This window comes from Coenobita brevimanus, chromosome 42, assembly GCF_032717465.1.
Source record: "Coenobita brevimanus isolate Jiangsu-jjx chromosome 42, ASM3271746v2, whole genome shotgun sequence".
In the NCBI taxonomy this organism is placed as follows: Eukaryota; Metazoa; Arthropoda; class Malacostraca; order Decapoda; family Coenobitidae; genus Coenobita; species Coenobita brevimanus.
Genome location: NC_136995.1, coordinates 217,501 through 233,336, shown reverse-complemented (window position 1 = coordinate 233,336; position 15,836 = coordinate 217,501). Strand labels below are relative to the sequence as shown.

Genomic DNA, 15,836 nt, shown 5'->3' with positions numbered 1-15,836 from the left:
CTGCTGTCAGTGAGTTTGCTGATTCTCTCACGGCTGGATTTGTGGTTGGGGTGATCGTGTTCAGAGTGCTTGCGTCTCTGGGGTGTTTTTTTCGAGTCTCGCGTCCGATGCTTCAGTTGGGTGCTCTCAGGGTTGAATTTTTTGTCCCCTCTGTAGCTGGACGACTGTGAGTGCTTGTCTGTTTTCGTAAAATCAGGCTTCTCTTCCCGGTTCTCCATCCCAGAGCATTTCCGCTTTCGTTCCTTCTTTCCGGCCGGGTCTCCCTTCCTGTGCTTAAGATGAGCTTGGTCGGAGTAGGAGTCGTGTGTCGGAGCTTTATTGATTGTGTTCGAGCTGCACTTCGAATCACCGTGTTCTCTCTCCTCCTCTTGTTTCCGTTCCACATGTTCTGTTTTATATCTCTTCGTACGTTTCATCTGTGCCTTTTCATTGTGGTTGTTGTACTTCGAATATTCGTTTTCCGGGATGGCGTTGACCTTTGTATCCTCCTTCATGTGTTTTTCCCTCTCACTGCGCTCTCTCAGCTCCGTTTCTGATTGATCCCTCTTTTTGTGCTTCAATTGAGCTTTCTCGGGGTGAGCGTCGCGTTTTAGAGCTCTGTCTTCTGGGACCGAGTTGCTCCTTGGGTCTTCCTTCTCACTTGTCTCTCTCTCCTTGCCCTGTTTTCCTTCCTTCTCTGCCTGATCCCTCTTTGTGTATTTATCATGAGTTTGTCGAGAATGGGTGTCACTTTTCGATGCTTTTTCTGAGCCCTCAATGCTCTTCCAGTCTTCCTGCCCCTCCATGCCCTGTCTCACCTGCGTCAGCTCTACCTGCGCCTTCTTCTTGTGCCTCACCTGCGCTTTCTCAAGATACCTGTCACGTTTTGGTTCATCTTCTAGGCTGGACCTGGTCTTTGAATGCACCTCCCTTTCCTTGCCATGTTTCTGTTGCTTCTCGCCTCTCTTGTGACCCTCCTTCATGTGGTCTTTGTACTCCTCATTCGTCTGGTCTTTTATCTGGTCTTTCTTGTACTCCTCCTCCGTCTGGCCTTCCATGTCCTTCTCAACGCCTATCTGCCTTTCCCATCTCTCCTGCTTCTCTCTCTCGTGTGCCAGAGGAAAGCGGGATTGACACAGGCCCGATGCCCTTCTAAATACTTGCATCTGTGGCATGACTGATTACTGCGAGTTGAATCGGTTCATACAAAGAGCCCCAACTCCCTTTATCTCTGTTGATGGAGGGGAAAAGTTTGAGTAGTGACCAAGGAGACTCATTTCTACCTCATAACTAAAATTCATCTGATTTCACGCAACAACGATTCTTTTTTTCAATGTCACTTTTTTTTTTAATTTGCTATTTCCCCCCCCCCCACCTTCTTCCTTACCTTCTCGTATCTATTATTCTCCTTTATTCCTGGATTGATCTTTCCCTTTTTTTTCCCTGGATTTTCCGGTATAAGTCTTGGGTTCTTCCTTTATTTTTTGGGCTAGATTTTCCCTGCTCTTTACTAGTCTTTTTCACATTGCTTTTTTTTTCCCTTGAGGCTGTTTGGAAATTTACGGCACAATTTTCGTTTTCTGTTATATCTTTTCTGCTTTAGGCCATTTTTTTTTTTAAATTCACTTTTTCGATAATTTTTTCGTCTTCATCTACAGCCTGCTCACTCACGACATCTTTTCTCGTTCTTATTTTATCATTACATTTTCTTGCTTAGCTGCGATTTGTGCTTGGTTTCTGTTTGGTTTCTTGTTTTTTGTGATTTGTTTTGCTGCATATTTCCTTGTCTAGATCAGGACATAATTTTTGCTTAGCTTCTGTTTGTTTTCTTGTTTTTGTCATGTGTTTTGCTGTGTGTTTCCTTGCTTAGATCGGTATTTTTATGCTTTCTTTGTTTTTCCTTTATATTTTCGTGTTTTTGTCATTGATTTTCTATATATTTTCTTGTTTAGCTTCGTTTTTATTTGTGTCTTTTTTCTCTATAATTTGCACGCTCACAAAACGCTCAAGAAAAACATATATTCCACTTTTTTCGTCATTCAAATAAAAATCTTTCCACTTACAGATTACATCTTAAAGGCAAATTCTGAGCCCGTGGTAATCTTTCCTGTGTACTTCTTAATTGGGGAAGCAAAGGCACCTTAATGAGTTGTTAATAGCCACTTACGGTGCAATGGAACATCACGGAGGGGGAGAAATGGTAGGTAGGAAGAGTATATTTGGGAGACTAATCAGATGTAATTGGGGTGAGGTAGGTGATTAGGTGGATGTAATTAAATAAACCGGATGTCAGGTGAAGGTATGACTTGCAAACTTCCGGCCTTGGGTTCCTTCTTCCTTGCATGAAAAGAAAGGAATTACTGAGACAGGTGAGGTGATTAAGTGCATGTAATTAAATGAGAAGTCAAGTGAAGGTAAATACACAGGTATATTAAGGGGACTAATGGGACAGGTGAGGCCAGGTGAGGTTAATTAAGGCACACAGGTGAGGTTAATTAAGGCACACAGGTGAAGTCTCATAGGTGGCCAGGTGGATGTAATAAGACGAAGCCAGGTGAAGCGAGGTGAAGTCAGGTGCTTGGAGGTGGTGATGTGATGCCAGCTGCCCCTCCTCTCTCTCACTTTCACACTTTCTCTCTCTCTCTTCAAGCTCCTGTGATTTATTTGATGTCAGGTATCTTGCCCTCTTTGTCTCGCTCCTCTACCCAGTCCATATGCGTTCTGTCATGCACTGGCCTCCTGTGTGTTAGAAAAAATAAGTAAATCATCATCATTATCGTCATCATCATTATCATCATCATCATCATCATCATCATCATCATCATCACCACCACCACCACCATACCACACAACACAACACCACACCATTATCATCATCATCACCACCACACCACACCACCACCACACCACACCACATCATAATCATCATCACCACCACACCACACCACACCACATCATAATCATCATCACCACCACACCACACCACACCACACCACACCACACCACACCACAACCACCCATATTTCCCACCTCTAACTTGAATAAAAATAAATTAGTAGAGAAACATAAATTTTAACCCTTTCAGCCCAGTTCTTTTTTTTTTATTCTTAACTCCAGACGATTTTGGAAGGAGAGAGTTTTGGAAGGAGAGGGGTTATCTCTCTCTCTCCCTCTCTTTCTCTCTCTCTCTCTCTCTCTCTCTCTCTCTCTCTCTCTCTACTGTCAGTCTGTCTGTCTGTCTACCTGTCTTTCTGTCTACCTGTTTCTCTGTCCACTTGTCTGTCTGTCTGTCTGTCTGTCTGTGTCTATCTGTCAATCTGTCTGTCTGTCTGTCTCGTCATGGTGGGAACAAGTGAAATCAAATAAAATGTTGTGTTATTAGGGAGAATCTACCTTAATCCATACCGTCGCCTGCCACCACTTTGGCCAACATATCGTACACACCAAAACAAAGCGAAGACCACTGCCAGACGCACCACCAACGGGGTATGGGGGATTCTCTCTCTCTCTCTCTCTCTCTCTCTCTCTCTCTCTCTCTCTCTCTCTCTCCCTAAGTTACATGACCATGGCAGGAATGAAAGAGTAAAGCTGTCTCACATTTCTCTCACTTTCTTATCGTAAAGCGAGACAAATATAATCGTATAAGAAATAATAAGAGCATAATTCGAGAGAGAGAGAGAGAGAGAGAGAGAGAGAGAGAGAGAGTCTTATTAACTCGTATGAAGAGTTAAAAGTTATATATACTCACTGATAAATATAATATAGGTAATAAAATGTTAATCTATGGTTAGAATCAATGCTCACATTAATACAACATTCCCGGTTAAATCGCATGTTAAAAAATGTTACACTCTTAAAATCTTCCTAAGTATTTGTAGCGCTAAATAATGTACATAAAACTTCCGTCTTTATTGAGCAAGAGTAAATTTTTAAAGCTATCTCTAAAGCTCTCTCTCACTTCCTGAAAGAGAAATTAAATATACCCAACTGTGATACTGGATGTAATGTTAAATCTGTTGTTCAAATCTTGTCTATAATTTCTCTAGCACAAAGTCACTAAGAATAATTCGTTTACTTTAATAATAGAGTCTTGTAGTAGTGAAGATAAAAGTTAACATGAATACAATACTTACTGTTAAAATAGATGTGAAGATATGTTAATCTGTTCTTATAATCCAAAGTTTCTAGAGCACTGAATCTTTTAAAGTGTCTGGAGGTAGTGGGATTTAAAGCTTTCTCACTCTCTCACTTTCTCCCAACTTCGAGAGACAGTCGGGTTAAGAGATGCAATTTCTAAGAGACAGAGCAGCAATCAGGAGTCAAGTATGCAACAGACTGGGTGACTGACTGGCATAGCATTTACCTGGCGACCGGTGTGCTGTGTGGAGGGAGAGAAGGAGGGAGGGAGGGAGAGAAGGAGGGAGAGGGGAGGAAGGGGGAAAGGACTGAGACGGAAAGAGACATTTTTTTTCCAACTGTGAGTAGATTGGAAGGGAGGGAGGGAGAATGAGGGGGTGAGGGAGGGAGGGAAGGAGGGAAAGCAGAGAGGAGGGAGAGAAAGGAGGGAGGGGGAGGGAGGGTGGGGGAGGGGAGAGGGAGAGAGAGATGGGGGGGACTGAGAAAGCAATTATATTTTATTGTGAGTAGGGAGTTAAGTATGAAGAGATAGAGAGAGAGAGAGAGAGAGAGAGAGAGAGAGAGAGAGAGAGGACCAATTATACTGTATTTCTTACCTATATAAGTTTTCATTATAAATATGTAGGTAGGTCAGGAAGGGGAGACAGAGGGAGGAAGGAAGAAGGGAAGGATGGGAGGGAGGAAGGAAGGAAAGGAGGAAAGAAACAGAGAAAGAAGGAAGGAAGAAGGTAAGAAGGAAAGAAAAAGAGAAAAAGAAAGAAGGAAGGAAGGAAGGAAGGAAAGAGGGAGGAAGGGAAGAAAAAGAAAGGAAGGAAGGAAGGAGGGAGGAAGGAAGGAAAAAAGGAAAGAAAGAAGGAGGGAGGGAGGAGGGAAGGAAAAAAGGAAAGAATGAGGGAGGGAGGGAGGGAGGGAGGGAGGGAGAAAGGGAGGGAGGGAGAGAGAAACCAATTATTTTCCATTTCTTACCTACTTAGCTTTCTGTCGTAAGGAGGGAGGGAGGGAGGGAGGGAGGAAAGGAAAGTGGGAGGGAGGGAAAGAGGGAGGGAGGGAGGGAGGGAGGGAGGGAGAGAGAGAGAGACCGGGTGGAGGGAGAGACAGACAGAGACAGGGAGAGAAGAAACACGAAAACTTACATTGAGAGAGAGAGAGAGAGAGAGAGAGAGAGAGAGAGAGAGAGAGAGAGAGAGGGAGGGAGCTGGACCAATCAGAAAGCGGCACATAGGGTTAGGGGAGTGGCTAGGCATGGTCGATATATCCATCCAATGTTTATATTCTCGTAAACTTAACGCATTCTCTTAAGCGAATTATTCTAGGCATTTCTTCCTTCATAAATTCTTCTAGGTCACATCTGTCCCCTTGAAATTGAAATACGTGGCATAGATTAATACATATATAAGAGGGTAAGGACGAGGTTTAAGGAGAGAGAATGCTAGTCACGAAGAAGTGCTATGGAGTCTACCGGAATAAGGGTGCGAGGCTTACCGCTAAAAGTTTAATGAGTGTCAACGTAGAGAACGGAGCCTCACCTCTTAGTTTATTGATAGTCACGAAGAAGTGCTGGGGTAGGGTGGTGGGATATTGTATTGTCTCTTTCCTATTGAGCTTTAAGTAGAATATGGCACTAGTCACGAAGAAGTGCTGCGGATAGGATGGTGAGATGTTGTCTTACTCCCATTAAGCTTTAGAATATGGCGCTAGTCACGAAGAAGTGCCATGGAAAATTAGATGGAGTTGTATTGTTTTCCTCCAGTTCATCTTTAACTGTAGACTAACAATGGCGTTTGATAGTCACGAAGAAGTGCTATTGAGAGGATGTAGAACCGTAGTATTGTCATTTCTACCATTGAGCTGTAACAGATTAACGCTAAAATATGATGCTAGTCACGAGGAAGTGCTGTGGAGAGGATGTAGACCCGTAGTATTGTCTTTACCACTGAGCTGTAACAGATTAACACTAGAATATGATGCTAGTCACGAAGAAGTGCTATGAGGAGGATGTAGAGCCGTAGTATTGTCTTTTTCTGCCACGGAGCTGTAACATATTAACACTAGACTATGATGCTAGTCACGAGGAAGTGCTATGGAGAGGATGTAGAGCCGTAGTATTGTCATTTCTACCATTGAGCTGCAACAGATTAACACTAGAGTATGATGCTAGTCACGAAGAAGTGCTATAGAGAGGATGTAGAGCCGTAGCATTGTCTTTTTCCGCCACTGAGCTACGTGAAATAAGCTGCAGAGGGACGAGAAGCGGGGCCAAGTTAAGGTGAAAGGAGTATAGTTTATTGACAGAGGTGGTGCAGTGGTAAGCGTGGGGGGTGGAGGGGTGGTGGGTCTGGCGTTCAATTCCTGTTTAAAATGTATAGGTGTTTAATATCAAGAGAGAGAGAGAGAGAGAGAGAGACAGAGAGAGAGAGAGAGAGAGAGAGAGAGAGAGACCCCAGCATCCCTTGTCTTAACCTCACCTGATATTTCTCGATCCATTCAATATATAGCCTTTTTTTTTCACTTCTCTACTGTCTGTCTGTCTGTTTGTCTGTCTCTGTGTCTGTCTGTCTGTCTGTCTTCATGTCTATTTGTCTGTCTGTCTGTCTGTCTGTCTTCATGTCTATTTGTCTGTCTGTCTGTCTGTCTGTCTTCCACCATCATTCTGCCCTGGGAACAAACGCACCCCTCCCTCTCACATACCTCACCACCCACTCCTTTCTCTCTCTCTCTCTCTCTCTCTCTCTCTCTCTCTCTCTCTCTCTCTCTCTCTCTCTCTCTCATACACCTCCTTTACCCACTCTCCTAGTCAGTCTCTCATTCTCCATTCCCCTCTTGACTATTTCACATCTTGATCTATTCCTTGACCTCAGATCCAACTTCGTAAATATATATCACACTTCTTGACCCCAGTTTAAGGAAGCTCCCTAACATCTTTTCCTAAGCTATTTATTTTACTTACTTTTACTGGCCTGCTCTGTGTTACATAAATCCTTCCAACATCGCCATACTTTTTAATAGCGCAGAAAAGGATACTAACCAGCCATATCCAAAAGTAAATCGCTAAGGAAAAGGTGCTAGGGAGTATTAACCAGCCATATCCAAAAATAAATCGCTCAAGAACGGTGCTATTGATTATTAACCAGTCATATCCAAAAATAAATCGCTAAGGAACGGGTGCTAGGGATTGTTAACCAGCCATATCCAAAAATAAATCGCTAAGGAACATAAACCAGCCATATCCAAAATTAAATCGCTAAGGAACAGGTGTTAGGAGGAGAAAACGAGTAACTGGACCAACTTAACAACCCTTCAGCCCGAGTATTTGGTGGTGTTTCGAAATGTAGACATAAAGTAGAGGCCTTTGTTTCTTTTTTTTTTTTTTCGAAATTTACACATTCGCTAAAGGCCTTTGTCTCTTTCTTTTTTGTTTTTTGAAATTTACACATTCGCTAGAAGCCTTTGTCTCTTTCTTTTTTTAGTTTTTCGAAATATAGACACCTAGTAAAGGCCTTTGTTTCTTTTTTTTCGAAATTTGCACATTCACTAGAGGCCTTTGTTTCTTTTTTTCTTTTTCTGCACAAGAATGAAAATAGTTTGGTATTGGATCAAGGAAAAAAATGTAGCTCTTTTCTTCTTTATTATTATTATTTTTTACTTGAATGAAAAAAAACTTATTGGTAGATGAGGAAAAAATCTATCACCTTTTTCTCTCTTTTTTTCTACTAAAATTAAAAATAAATTGGTGGTAAGCCCAAGCAAAAAAATCTAGCTCAATTTTTTCTTTATATTTTTGGACGAATGAAAATAGTTTAATGATTGCCCAAGGAGAATATATAATTTTTTTTGGACGAGAAAGAGAATAAAACTGGCGTAGATCAAGGAAAAAGTTCTACCTCTTTCCTTTTTAATTTTTTACGAAAATGAAAATAAATTGGTAGTAAGTCTGAGGAGAAAATCTAATTCATTTTTTTAATTTTCTATCGAGAAGGAAAAAAGTTTAGTGATAGTCCACGGAAAATACCTAGTTTTTTCATTTCCCTTTTTTTTTTGGACGAGAAAGAAAATAAAGATGGGGTAGATCAAAGAAAAAATATATATATCTCTTTTATCTTTTACTTGGACGAGGAAGAAAATAAATTGGTAATAGGACAAGAAAAAATATCTATCTATCTATCTATCTATTGCCAGACGCCTCAATCCCGTTTGGGGTGGCCACAAACAAATCGCCTCCAAGTCGCCCTGTCCCCCGCCATTTCACTCCCCTGCTCCCAACTCACCCCCCCCTCTCTCATATACCTCTCCACCCCATCTCTCCATCTCATCCTCGGCCTCCCCCTCCCTCTTTCCCCCTCCACCTCACTCACATACACTCTCTTCGTCAGTCTTTCACCCTCCATCCTCTCCACATGGCCAAACCTTTTTATTTATTTATTCTGTTTTTTTACGAGAAAGAGAATAATTTGGAAGCACCCCCCCAAAAAAAATCTAGCGCTTTCTTTTTTCGTTTCCTATTTTTTAGACGAGAGAGAAAAACTGGTGATAACCCAAGAGAGAAAAATAAAATAGAAATCCTCCTGTAGCTCTTTTCTCACTCTCTTTATTTTCTTTCACCTCTCTCTCTCTCTCTCTCTCTCTCTCTCTCTCTCTCTGACCGCGAAGAACACCTCCAGTAAATTTTTGAAAAAGGGTAAATTGAAGGTGATTTATTTATGGCGATTTTTGGGTGATTTTTTTACTATATATATTTTTTTTAGGGGATTTGGGGGGATTTTTTGAGAGAGAGAGAGAGAGAGAGAGAGAGAGAGAGAGAGAGAGAGAGAGTTTATGACCGTCTGTGCATGCCTGTGTTATGTATGTGTTCTTAGAGAGAGAGAGAGAGAGAGAGAGAGATACCATCCATGTGTACCTATGTATATGTATGAGTGTCCTGTGTAGCCTACATTACTGCTTTAACTACCTCGTGTGTGTGTGTGTGTGTGTGTGTGTGTGTGTGTGTGTGTGTGTGTGTGTGTGTGTGGATTTCTGCGAGACTACATCTGCGTGCGTGTTACAATTGGTAGCTTGCTCATGTGTGTATTGATCCTGTGTGTGTGTGTGTGTGTGTGTGTGTGTGTGTCCATCCATCATACTTAACTAGTCTCTCTCTCTCTCTCTCTCTCTCTCTCTCTCTCTCTCTCTCTCTCTCTATCTATCTATCTATCTATCTATTCTGAACTTTGACAATTTTTTTGAACTTTTGTGACCTTTGATGACATTTGGTGATCTTCATTGACATATAGTATTGGGAATAATGTATTAGAGAGAGAGAGAGAGAGAGAGAATAAAACGTAACTTCATGTAACTATATTCTCTCTCTGTCTCTCTCTAAGTCCTTGCCAAGAAGTGTGCTTTCTCCATTTCCTCTTCTCTCTTCTTCCTCCTCCTTCCCCCCTCTTTTCTCGCCCCTCCTCCTCCTCCTCTCCCTTCCTCCTTCTCTCCCTCTTTCCTTCCTACTATTCTTACTTTCCTCCTTTCTTTCCCCTTTCCCTCTTTTTCACACCTACCATTTTTCTCTCTCTCTCACAAACATACACACACACAGTTAAATAGACGGATATAGATCGTTAGATAGACATAAATGTAGGTATAGGTGGATGGATAGATAGACGGATAGATATTGATAGACAGACAGATAGATAGGCAGATAGATAAAATAGATAAACCTTAGAGTGCACAGGTAAAGTGTGTTGCAATACAGGTGTATGCAACCGGGGGTCAATCATCTCACCTATGCAAATGCGCCTCTGCAATTGCAAATCAACATTAATATTAGATTCCTCTCTCTCTCTCTCTCTCTCTCTCTCTCTCTCTCTCTCTCTCTCTCTCTCTCTCTCTCTCTCTCAAGTTTAGTCCCTTGCTATAGAATGATAATGATGATGATGATGATGACGATGATGTTTATGATGATAATGATGATAATGATAATAATAATAACAGTGACAATGATAATAATTATGATGATGATGATGATGTTAATGGTGCTGATGATAATAATAATAATAATAATAATAATGATGATGATGATGATAATGATGATACAAATGCAATATAAACTCTCATCGGTAAACTATCCTGCACTCCAGCCCTTTGCAACATGGGGGTCAAGTTTGTTAAGCATGCAGTTGTCTCATTGGATTTGCAAATTGAACATGCAATATTCGATGCAACTCAGATGTACAGTTGCCTTGAATAATTCCTGCCCCCATTCCGGATTACGTACACATGTATGGTGTGTGTGTGTGTGTGTGTATGTGACTGTGTGTGTGTATGTGTAAAATAACTCAAGAAGTCTGTGTCTGATTATGTGTGTGTGTGTGTGTGTGTGTGTGTGTGTGTGTGTGTGTGTGTGTGTGTGTGTGTATGTGTGTGTGTGTGTGTGTGTGTGTGTGTGTGTGTGTGTGTGACTGTGTGTGTGTGTGTGTGTGTAAAATAACTCAAGAAGTCTGTGTCTGAGTGTGTGTGTGTGTGTGTGTGTGTGTGTGTGTGTGTGTGTGTGTGTGTGTGTGTGTGTGTGTGTGTGTGTGTGTGTGTGTGTGTGTGTGTGTGTGTGTGTGTGTATACCAATTATACATCTGAAGTGACATCATTACGGTCTTGAAACTTTTAATGGTTTTGAGAGAGAGAGAGAGAGAGAGAGAGAGAGAGAGAGAATTATTTAAAAGGCCATGAATTCCTTAGATAGCCAATTTCTGTCAGCTCTTAAATTCTCTCTCTCTCTCTCTCTCTCTCTCTCAGTAATACCTCTTGCCTCTTATTATGTCTACCTGTTACCTATTTTTTCCTCTAAACCTCTCGAAGTCAGTCTCTCATTCTCCATTTTTTTCCATCGCATCCCTCCATCACCTCCTTGGTCTCCCTCCCCCCCTCCACCTCACTCACATACACTCCTAGTCAGTTTCTCATTCTTCATTGTCTCCACCCCACCCCTCCTCGGTCTACCCCTCCCCTCTTCACCTCTCTCCAAGTCAGTCTCTCATTCTCAGCCATCCCTCCTTTTTCGCACAGGCAGGTAGGGTGAAGTAGGGTAGAAAAAGGTAGGTAAGGAAAGAATAGGGTAGAGAGAGAACTAATCAACTGGGAAATGGGCCACACACTCATCCATTCACCATTCAAGCCCGCGGAATCCTGACTGCATATGATTCACAGAGGCACAATTATAAACATTTAGCTACACAATTACAAGTCTCAGTAAATAAATAAATAAATAAATAAATAAATGAGTAAATATAGGTGTCAAATTATTGCAATAAACTCTGTACAAAAATTAATTCACCTTTTTTTTTTTTTTTCCGCTAATCGGAGAAATTTTTAAACTTTCTATATACCAAAGTTTGTGCTGAAATAAATCGTTTTCTTTAATTTCCTTACGTTTTCTTTCAGTCTTTAAGGGTAAACACAACGTACTCTCCTAGTCAGTCGCTCACTCTCCACTCGTACTCTCCTAGTCAGTCTCTCACTCTCCACTCGTACTCTCCTACTCGGTCTCTTTCCACTCGTACTCTCCTAGTCAGTCTCTGTTGTCCACTCACTCTCCTAGTCAGTCACTGTTATCCACTGACTCTCCTAGTCAGTCTCTCACTCTCCACTCGTACTCTCCTAGTCAGTCTCTCACTCTCCACTCGTACTCTCCTAGTCAGTCTCTCACTCTCCACTCGTACTCTCCTAGTCAGTCTCTTTTCTCCATTTACTCCAGACACTTTCCCTCAGATCATCATTCTCTCTCTCTCTCTCTCTCTCTCTCACACACACACACACACACACACACAGCAACACCCCACCAACCTTTTTCCTCGATATTCTCTCTCTCTCTCTCTCTCTCTTTCTCTCAAATCCCCATTTTTACAACATCCATCATCCCTTCAAACAACTCCACACTGAGTGATCTAAAGACCGGGGCTTTGGTGGCATGGAGTTCTCCCTAACACTTTTTCCGTAGCGATTTATTCTGAGATTGCTTCATTATTCTTTATGTTATTGAAGGAAGCTGTGTAGATTTTAAAATGAAAGAAATTATATACAGGAGAGTTATGGTGTGATATGCAAAATAACACACACACACACACACACACACACACACACACACACACACACACACACACACACACACACACACACACACACACACACACACACACACACACACACACACACACACACACACACACACACACACACACACACACAGAGTTTATTTTGGCGTTCAGAATATTTTCCAGAGTTTCTTCCCTCCTCTGCAATCCCTCTCGACACCTCTCATCCTCCCACGCTGGCGAAGGAGAGAGAGAGAGGGAGAGGAGGGGGAAGGAGGGAAGGAGAGAAGGGGAGGAGAAAAGGAGAGAGAGAGAGAGAGAGTCCTCGTCAGCAGAACCAAGTCTTAAATAAATTGCCTTGGCCAGGAGCAGCTGAAGGGCGTAATAATAATAATAATAATAATAATTATAATAATGAAGTTACAAAGTTGGCGTTTATACCACCGCCCACATCTAAGCACATGTACACAGGCTTTGGTACACATATACATACATACATACATACATACATACATACATACATACATATATACTTACCTACCTGCCTACCTACCTGATTACCTACCTACCTGCCTACACACCTGAATACCTACCGACCTGCCTACCTACCTACCTGCCTACCTACCCATCCACCTATCGACCTACCTACCTACCTGCCTGCATGCATACCTACCAACCTGTCTACCAACATACATACACATGTGTAAAATATGCACACACAAAGTACACACGCTCTTTTACATAAATGCATGCATATACTTACATACATACGTACATGAAGGACAAGTATACATACCCTAATACAATCATACATACGTACATGCATACATACATTCATTCACATAAATACTTACACACACACACACACACACACACACACACACACACACACACACACACACACACACACACACACACACACACACAGGTGCTCTGTTTCCGTGATGTGTATCCGTCCCTAGTGTCTGTTGATTTAATGGAACACATACACAATGTCTCTCTCTCTCTCTCTCTCTCTCTCTCTCTCTCTCTCTCTCTCTCTCTCTCTCTCTCTCTCTCTCTCTCTCCAGCACGACGATTTATTCTATTTAGAGAAGAAACTTTAATTTGTACTAAAAAAAATCCAATCCATATATGTAACTGATTTTAAATTCTACCAGAAAAAAAAAAATCGCCCACTGGTAGAAAACACGAGCCGAAAATTGTCTTTGGGCTGATGGGGTTAAATTAATGTTTTTCGTTTTCTTGTGTGATAATAATCCTATATGCTATAATTGTGTGTGTGTGTGTGTGTGTGTGTGTGTGTGTGTGTGTGTGTGTGTGTGTGTGTGTGTAGCGCAGCCGAAACTGGGAAAAAGATGGTTGCAATTGAGTCACAGATGGCCTCGTTGCAAGTCCATGTTGAATGACATTTTTAAAAGAGTTGTTTTGACCCCCAGTTACTCCCTCGTTGACGCATAAATCTTTGCCATCTTATCTGAGCAAGTGCTGAGCGGTCCGATAGGGCCGCGAGGAGCTTCTTTCTCAGTAATTATCTATATTGTATGAAAGTGAAAATTTTCCCTTACGGTGCTCTCTACCAAATTTATTTTTATAAACATTTCTCCATACTTTTATTTTTTTCGAATAACCCCTTCACCCCGACGCCACATTTCATATTTTACACTGGAGAAGTTAGATAAAAATTTCATTGGCCTCTCCACTACTAGAAATGCTTCCATAGTTCAGTAAATGTCTCCTGGTAGTAACAGGAATAAAGATATTATGGACTACCTGGATTTAATGAGCTTATACCTGCGCAAACACACCTGCACAGGTAGGTAAGAAGCCCACGTGCACCTCTACCGTGTGTGTGTGTGTGTGTGTGTGTGTGTGTTTAGGTCAAAGCATGTGCACATCCCGTATTCCAGGTAGGGTGGGGGACTCCTTAACACCTTTTCTTTAGCTCTTTATTTCCCTTGTAACACCTTGCTTTTCTCCTGTAAGTTAGTAAAACAATCTATACGTGTTGTGACTGCAGGCAGGTGTGGAGGGCGGGAGGGGAGAAGGAGAGAGAAGGGGTACGGGGTGGGGGAGGGGAGAGAAAAGGGGGGTGGGGGAGGGAAAGAAAAGAGAGGAAGGAAGGAAGAGCCCGTGTGTTACGTCTCAGTTTTAAGATCATCTATTTTCTCACCATTTTTTTCTCTCTCAAGGTGTACTAATATGTCAGTGTTCATTTATTTCTCTTCAATACGAGATTACTGTAGTGTGTTATATAGAAAGAGATGGAGGAATGCAAGAGAAGCAGGCAGAGGAGAGGAGGGAGGGAGGAAGAGCAAGAGAGGGGGAGGGGAGGGGTGAGGGAGGGGGGGAGTGTGGGGGAAGGTGGGAGGGCGAGCAGGTGACCATCATATTTTCCGATCATTCATTTTCTCCTTCTCTATTTACCTTTCACAGCCTCGCCTCACAAATCCTTTAATTGCAGTCATTCAGTCCTTTTAATACGCGCTTACTCCAGCTAGAGGGATTTAAGCTAGGTATTTAAACAAGGGAGATTTAAACGAGTGAGATTTAACATGAAACGGCCAATAACGTAACAGATGGGCGGGGCTAAGCGATACCCCCGAGGCAGCAAGCACTCCTTCCAGTACCCCGCGGCGCCATATTGTTTACATTGAATCTGTGTCATATCCCAACCATATCGCGAAATTCACCGACCATCCGCCTCAATACGGAGCTTCTGCAATAAGGTAAGGGATATTTAGATGCTAGAGCGTAATTGGAGGTGATAATTTTGATGGCAGGTGCTTGATTAATGGTAAATACGGCGAGATAAAGTGTGCGGTACAGGGGACGCCATCTTGTGTGTGTTGTTTGTTGATGGGCGGTGTTCTGTGTTTATCATGATATTGCCCATTCATCCGTTGTAAGATGGTATTTTTAATATCAGATAAGAGGTATGTAAAGGTTAGAGAGTAAGTTGAGGGGGTAATTTAGGCTGTGAGATCTTGATTAATAGTGAAAATGGTGAAATAAAGAAACGCATGCGATGCCGGAGATTTCATTGTTGTTCTTGCATTGTGTTCCTGTTTCGTGTTTATCGTGAAATCTCCCAGTCATCCGTTGTAATACGGCGTTTTGAGTATGAGATAAGAAGTATTCAAAGATCAGAGAATAACGTGACGAGGTAATTTAAGCTGTGAGTGCTTGATTCATGGTGGAAATGGTGAAATGAAGGAATTCAAGTTATAGTGAAGATTTGTTTGTTGTGTGGTGTGCTTTGTTTATCGTGATATTCCTCATTCATCCACCGTAATATGGCGTTTTTAGTAACAGATAAGAGGTATTTAAAGATCAGAGTGTAACTTGAGGGGTTAATTTAGGTTGTGAGTGTTTGGTTAATAGTGAAAATGACGAAATAAATAGACGCAAGTGATGGCGGCCATTTTTGTTGTTGCTGGGTGTTTTGTGTTTATCGTGAAATTCCCCACTCATCCGTAATAATATGGTGTTTTTAATATCAAGTAAGAGGTATTTAAAGATTACAGAGTAAGTTGAGGTTGAAGTTTAGATTGTGAACGTTTGATTAATAGTGAAAGAGACGCTAGTTATAGTGAAGATTTCTTTGTTGTTGTTGAATGGTGTGCCTTGTTTGCCGATAAATTCCTCATTCATCTGCCGTAA

At 41.8% G+C, this 15,836-nt stretch overlaps 1 protein-coding gene across 1 annotated transcript in view; it reads right to left on the bottom strand.

The window, feature by feature from the left end:
- Window positions 1-1,160: 1,160 nt before the first annotated feature.
- Window positions 1,161-15,836, bottom strand: part of LOC145397647 (limbic system-associated membrane protein-like) — a 91,502-nt gene continuing 76,826 nt past the window's right edge. Inside the window, exon 10 of the mRNA XM_080270687.1 lies at window positions 1,161-1,210. Coding sequence (XP_080126813.1) covers window positions 1,161-1,210 — 50 coding nt within the window. The remainder of the gene's footprint in view (window positions 1,211-15,836) is intronic.